A 6,839-nucleotide genomic window follows, 5' to 3' on the forward strand; every position below is an offset into this window, starting at 1 on the left:
GGATATGTTAGCTCCCAAGAGACATTTAGATCTCAGACTCTTTGCTGTGTCTTCACTGTAAGACATTTTTGCCTTTTTTTTTGAGTCCTATGGTACTGTTTTGCCACCTTGCCTGTGGGAGTCCATTCTGCTGCCCTTTGTTTTCAGCAGAACTAGACTATTTATTATGAAGTTGTTGTGTTAATAGACTCACCACACCTTGACTGAGGTATGCCTTGTAGTTACCAGTCACCTTAAATCACACTTAATTCAAAGTAGGATGAGGTAAAATGCAAATAGAGGTAATAATTCATTACATTTAAAGTAGACAACACAATTACAAACATCTGGAAAAGATGTAAGTGAATAAATAGAAGAAAAAGATCATCTGATCTACTGACATTGAATGTATCAAAGGTGGTTTTTGTTTTGGATTTTTTCCGTCCTTTTTCACTTCCCTCTTCTGACAAAATGTCCCTCAGAATTTTCTTTCCTCCTATTCCTCAGGTTGCTCTTACATGATTTTCACCATTGGAGACCTTGACTTACACAGAACTCTGTATTGGGGTCTCCCATCAGAAAACATCTTCAGAAGATTTCAGACTTCACCTTCAGGTACCTTATCTGAATCGTCATCTTGACCTCACTTATTGATGGACAGTTTTAGCTCTTACAGCTGGTCTGCACTTCAAAGTTTTGTAAGGGGTCCAGACAGATTTCACCTGTCACCTTGGAGCTCGTTCTATCCCTATTCATGGTCTGACCATTCTGTTGAATTAAAATAAGAATTCTTTTGTTTCCACAAATATACAAATGTCTTAGGAGTTATCTCCTGTGTATGACTTTCCCTCAAGTAGGCAAGTCTCTTCCATTTCCCTCTGGTGACTCCTTGACATGTTTCATCATGAAATGTGTCTTATGGAAGACCTAATATTCTGTGTGAGTAATTTAATTAACAAATACATATGATACAAGTATCTAAATAGGTGTTGTGGGTAAGGACTGAGCAGCAACCGTGTGCCGAGCACCACATGGTTGCTCCATTCCCCGCCACCTTCTCCCTCCTGCTAAGATGGGGGAAAGAATAAAAAACCAAAAGTTGGAACCTCATGAGTTGAGGTAACAACAGATTTTAATAATACAACACCAGAAAAATAGAAGATAACAACAACAAACAGTATTAGAAGGAACACACGCCGCACAGAAACCCCCACCCCTCTGGCTAGCTTCCCCCTCTATCCCAGGCATGACATCAGCATGGTATCGAATATCCCCTTGGCTATGCCCAGCTCACAGTTTCTGTGAAAATTAACTCTATCCCAGCTGAACCCAGGACAATAGGGTAGACTAATCTGGTTCATCTTCTGATTCCTGAGACAGGTATGATAACAATAACTACCCTGGGGTGACACATTTAAGGTAAATAAAGCCCAACCTCTTTCTCCCAAGCATACTCTAACAAGGAGTCTGTGTGCAGAATTATTTAGTGTCAAATTTATTTTTAATTGCTATAAAGTGTGAAATTGTGTTTTTAAACCACTTCTGAAAAAGAGGAAAAAGGGCTCACTCAATCTTGGACCTTGTGAGATCAATGAACAAGCTGACTGACTTTAGCTGGCCTTGAAAACAGCCTTTGATGTATTAGAAGTCAATAAATTGTACAGCAAAGGGAGAATTGACATGCAGTGAAGAAAAGGTTAAAGGCCAAAGGTCAACCCATATTTTTCTTGTAGCCTTTCAGATGGTCTTATGGAGCCAAGAAGAAAATGCAAAAATATTGGCTAAATGCCATAATGTATAAAAATACTGCATTAATTTGAATAAGTATTGTAACAGTTTAATGTAAACATAAGTAGATTGTTAATATATGTGACTGCAGATTTGTTCATAATGATGTTTACAGGTTACAGAGATAATGAACAGTTTTCCTTCTCCACTTCTCAGGTCATGTCTACAGTAAGAGAGATTTAATAATTAGTAATGCTATTTTGTATGAGTTTGAAGATATTCTGGTAAAGATGTATGATATAATAATCACCTATCAACCTTGAAAGGAAGAAGCCTTGTGTGCAAGTACATTTTCAGCAATTTAACCGGTGCTGCCTCTGCTGCTGTCTCAGAACACACAGGAAACCAGTCTCCATTATGGCAGCTGGGGTTTATGTATATCCACACTGGGGTGGGGGCAGGGGGTGACACAAATAGCTTCCAAAGTGGTCCTGTTGTATCTTTGTAAAAACAAAATATAAAGAAGTTGAAGTTACATTCTCAAGAGGTCCAGGCAATTATGTTTTTATTGCAATTTTTATTTATATTCAGGGTGAAAAATTGAAAAGCAAAAAAGGAAGACAGTGTTGCTTGACTTTTTTGATGGCACAGACTTTATGGGACAGAAACAGAATGTTATGTTTGCCAGTAGTTATGGTTTTGCAGTTGATTTTGCTACTTCAAATAAAAAGTGATGAAAAGCATGCTGATGAAGAGCTTTCTAAGGCAGACAACACCAGAGTATTGCACAGGGGACTGGAGAGCTCTCTCTCCAGAAAGTGTGAGGGGACAGAATGAGTGAGCACAGGAGAGGGAATATGCTGAGTGTTGGACTGCACTGGCCTTCTATTATCTGTGAACACAGAACATCTCCTTTTCTGTTGCTTCCTTTGCTGTTTCTGTATGGTTCCTGCCATAGTGAACCATTCTGGGGCTCTTATGCTGTAGCCGCAATGGCAGCAAACATGTATACACTGGAGTGTCTTTGGGAGAGAGAGAATGAGAGAATTAATCTGTTGTTAGTAGTTACGATTCTCTACTACAATGTGGAAGAGTTTCTTCTGCAGTGAATATTGGTTTATTTGTACAAAGTAGAAAACTCCAGGGCAAGAAATAGGAAGAATCTCATCCCAAATGCATTGTGGACTTGCAGATGGGCCTGTTGCAGATTATAGAATACTTTGTATTCCCAGACTCCAACAAGTAAGGTATTCTTAAAAAAATACATCTCTGTAATCCTAAATGAGGTTATTGTTACACCATGTGAAGTGATAGAGAGTTTGCTTGGCAAGAGCATTGGCTTTCAATAAGGAGAAAGGAGAAGTATATGCTCATATACAGTTCATTGTTCTAAGAAAGAAGGGAATTTTGTAATACTTTGAAATGGTGATATTATTTATCTGTTTGGTGTAATGGTAATAATTGTGGTGAGTCTTTTTCATAGGAGAATTTTTACTTATCAACAAAGCCTGTTTTTATGGGGCTTGAAAGGTTTTTCTGCTATTGTAGATTCTGTTTGAGAATACCACGTTATCTTTGTTATGTCATTGATACAAAACCTAACTTGTATTATCTTTCCCTGTTGACAGAAAGGCAGATTTACACTTCAGAGATCACGTCATCCTCCTTCCTGTGAAAATAATATGAACCAGAAGGTGTTAGTTTTCCTTCTCCCAAATTTTATTTTTGGGATATTTCTTTTTGGATTTTTCTGTAAGAGACAAAAAAGCCCATCAGGTGAGTAAAGAATTTACCAACAGAAAGACTTAATGTTTTCTAGAACTGGGGACATCTTTCCCAAATGTGTTAGAAAGTAACTATGGAGCCTAAACATTGAACAATACTACGAAAATATCTAAGGCCCTATCACTGTGATAGCTGTCTTAGTAATATATATACAAGAGGAAGTAATATACAAGAGGAAGAGCACTACAGAAAACAGTTGACATTAGAAGTATCAGAACATTGATTTTGCTTAGAGTAATATCACTAACATGTTGAAAGATTTCATTTTAATAAACTTTTCACTAAGCAGGATAGTTTATTACATGTTTGCCATAGTGGAGTCTGGTGACAGTAAAACAAAAAGTGATTTTAATATCTTCATTAGTTTTTGTATGCAGGGAGATAGAGTGAGTGCTATCATTGTCACAAAGAAAGAGGCTTATGTAAGGCTATTTCAAGCTGACAGTTTAATTTTCTTCCTTGGTTGCAGTTGCTTTTCTTGATCCCACTGAAGACTGGCTGGCAATTCAAAACGATCGCAAAAGCACACTGGCTTCTCTCTGCCTGAAGAACAACCTTCTTAATTTAAGAAGCAAATTGGATTCTCGTGTTGCAAGACAGCTCTTTGTGGAGCACAAACACAAATTTATCTACTGTGAAGTGCCCAAAGTAGGCTGCTCCAACTGGAAGAGAACTATTTTTCTTCTCCAAGAAGACTTGAATGCAGAAGCTTCTGAGATTGAGCATGACCAGATCCACCAAACCTCACTGATCAAAAAGCTGGTGGCTTATCCTCCTGCCACACAAAAGGAATTTCTGAACAATTACACAAAAGTGATGTTCACCAGACATCCCTTGGAACGGCTGGTTTCAGCCTACAGAGACAAACTTCTGCACTCTGAGCCATACTACAGTACCACTCTTGCTAATGAGATTAGGGAAATGTTCAGGAAAAACAAAAATTCTTCTGAAAAAGTGAGTTTCCAGGAGTTTGTCAACTTCGTTCTAGCAAAACCGAAAAACGCTCTCGACATTCACTGGAAACCAATGTATCTGCTCTGTGATCCTTGCAACATTCACTATGATATTCTGGGTAAGTATGAATCTCTTGGCTTAGATTCCGAGCATGTTCTGAAGGTCATTGGAGCACCAGAGAGCCTGCAGTACCCCAGCTTGAAGAGGTATGGCTCAGAGAAACGAACTAATGGTGATATCACCTTGGAGTATCTCAGACATTTGAACTCAGAACAAATTGAGAAGATAAAAAAATTGTATCAAATGGATTTTTTCTTGTTCAACTATACTATGAAGTTTGAGGATTATTTTTCCCTGAATGACTAATGTAGGTTAAACAAAGAACAGTTTTCTTTGTATAAAATGGGCTGAACTTGTCCTCACAGGTGCTTGATTGATAGGTGTGTTGGTGACTGACTGCTGCTGAGATTTTACTGGTGTTTGGAGGCATGGTTTATCATCCTAAGCACTCTTATAACAAATCCCTACTTTGATCTGTTCTACTCTACCGTTCTTTACCTATTTGAAATTATTGTCTTCCTTTTGATCATTAATGGCATACGTTTGTTTCATGGAGACTGTTTATAGATTTTGGTCTGTTGGAAAGGGGTAGGGGAAGGATGAAGAATGTTGTTTTTCACAATTAGTATTTTTAGAACACCATTTTTAATATAAATTATTTTAATTTTTTATTAGAAAAAGACATACAAAGCAATAAATAATGTGCTTTAGAGTCAAACCACTCTGCGAGAGCCTTAATCATGAATACTGTAGAAAGGAGCATATAACTTCAGATGCTTGAAGCTGCATTACACAGAGCTTAATGCCTGATTATATTCCCCTCTATTAGTGCTCTCACCACAGCCCAGCATCCTCCTCCCTCAAGCAGTGTAGCTTGCAGAAATCCAGCCAGATTTTCCCTTATATCTCTTCAAAATCTTCTGAGGAGCAGATCTGGTGTTCACGATGACTTTGCAAACTCTTTTCACCACCTTTGTGAGCATTATGGTCTGACTTAAGAGACAAGGTATGAAAAAAAAATTTTTTGTTTAGACAAGTAATTAGAGGTACCTTCTAAACTGTACAAATGGGGGGTGCGGGATCTAATATCTCAGTGCAAAGGTGACTCTTATCTATTCTCCAAAAGCACTTACCACACAGTCAACTCACTGGCCAGTTAGCACAGTGGGGACAATGTCTGGGCTTTCCCCATTTGTGCCTGCTGGAGCCCAGGAGCCCTTGGGACTTACCTGAGCATCGCACTTAGGTGGAGCTGGGTAACTTCAAATAATATGTTTGCTCCTCCTGTTGCTTTCTCACCTCACAGGAGATTGAATGCAAACTGTAAAATTATGGTGAAGGAAGCAATGAAGCATGTCAGAGAAGCAACTCAACCATTATCCCCTTATATTCTTAGGTGACTTTGGTTTTAGATCACTGAGGGGTCTATAACTGCTACTAAATATTAAGTATGAGACTTGCCTCTTTTTTTTTTAAATCTATTGCCTAGTCACAGTGAAAATTTAATTTGTGACCATATTAAATGTAGCAAGTTTTATAAACTAATCGTGAGTATTAGCACCACCTTTAGGGGATGTCAGTCTCTCAGGAGCTAACTTGAAAATCTCTCAAATGCATTTACTTCCTATCAGCTGTATCTGCAGACGTGCAAGGGCTGGCAGGCTGGTCTTGGATCCAAAACTGGCTCACAGTGTCTCATTACATAGAGAAGGACAGGGACAAAGTAACTGCAGCCACCAATCTGTAGAGCTACTGCTGCCAGCAGCACAGCCAAGGGAGAGGGAAGAGGAGACTGGGAAAAATGGATGCAATGGGATTTAAGTCATGAGGGTTGTGAAGAGAGCTCCCAGTCCAAGAGTTGGATGCAAGAATGGTCTACCCCAGAGGGAAGATGCAATGATATATTGGACATCATCTGGGGACACTGATGAGACCATGGTGACAGAAGGAAGCAGAGGAAGAAGCTCTCTGTGTTCCTCCTGGATGGCAGATGGTACACAAACCCAGGACTGCCGTTTAGTACATCTGGCAGCTCTTGCATGGCTAACTATTCCATAAATGGGGCAGCTTTGGCACAGGCAGAGATCCAAAGTGAGAAGACCAAGCAAGAACTGCAAAACTTTTTTTTTTTTTTTTTTTTAAATAGCTTGTGATTTTATGTGGAATGATTCATGGCTCTGGATCTTACCCTCACCACTACCATATTTGGTGTCCCCACAGTCCTACTATCCTCCGACACGGGATTGCTCATGTCACCTTGGCAACCCTGTAGTTCACATGGATTTTTTTTTTACTTTTTAATTGTGCTGAGGCAGAGTAAGCTGGAAATTACT

At 39.0% G+C, this 6,839-nt stretch overlaps 1 protein-coding gene across 1 annotated transcript; it reads left to right on the forward strand.

The window, feature by feature from the left end:
- The first annotated feature begins 486 nt into the window (after nt 1–486).
- LOC104471365 (carbohydrate sulfotransferase 9-like) lies at nt 487–5,039 on the forward strand. Its single transcript, XM_010086692.1, has 3 exons — nt 487–594; nt 3,336–3,483; nt 3,962–5,039. Exons 2-3 carry the CDS (start codon nt 3,390–3,392, stop codon nt 4,810–4,812), a joined length of 945 nt encoding a protein of 314 aa, XP_010084994.1. The 5' UTR covers nt 487–594; nt 3,336–3,389; the 3' UTR covers nt 4,813–5,039.
- Nucleotides 5,040–6,839: the final 1,800 nt, after the last annotated feature.

Source organism: Pterocles gutturalis, unplaced genomic scaffold, assembly GCF_000699245.1.
Source record: "Pterocles gutturalis isolate BGI_N339 unplaced genomic scaffold, ASM69924v1 scaffold14976, whole genome shotgun sequence".
Taxonomy (NCBI): domain Eukaryota; kingdom Metazoa; phylum Chordata; class Aves; order Pterocliformes; family Pteroclidae; genus Pterocles; species Pterocles gutturalis.

Bases quoted from the DNA above. Each gene is read 5' to 3' on its own strand.
- LOC104471365 (XM_010086692.1), top strand. From the start codon at position 3,390: ATGAACCAGAAGGTGTTAGTTTTCCTTCTCCCAAATTTTATTTTTGGG. The intron at 3,484-3,961 runs GTGAGTAAAGAA...CCTTGGTTGCAG, and splicing joins GAGACAAAAAAGCCCATCAG to TTGCTTTTCTTGATCCCACT.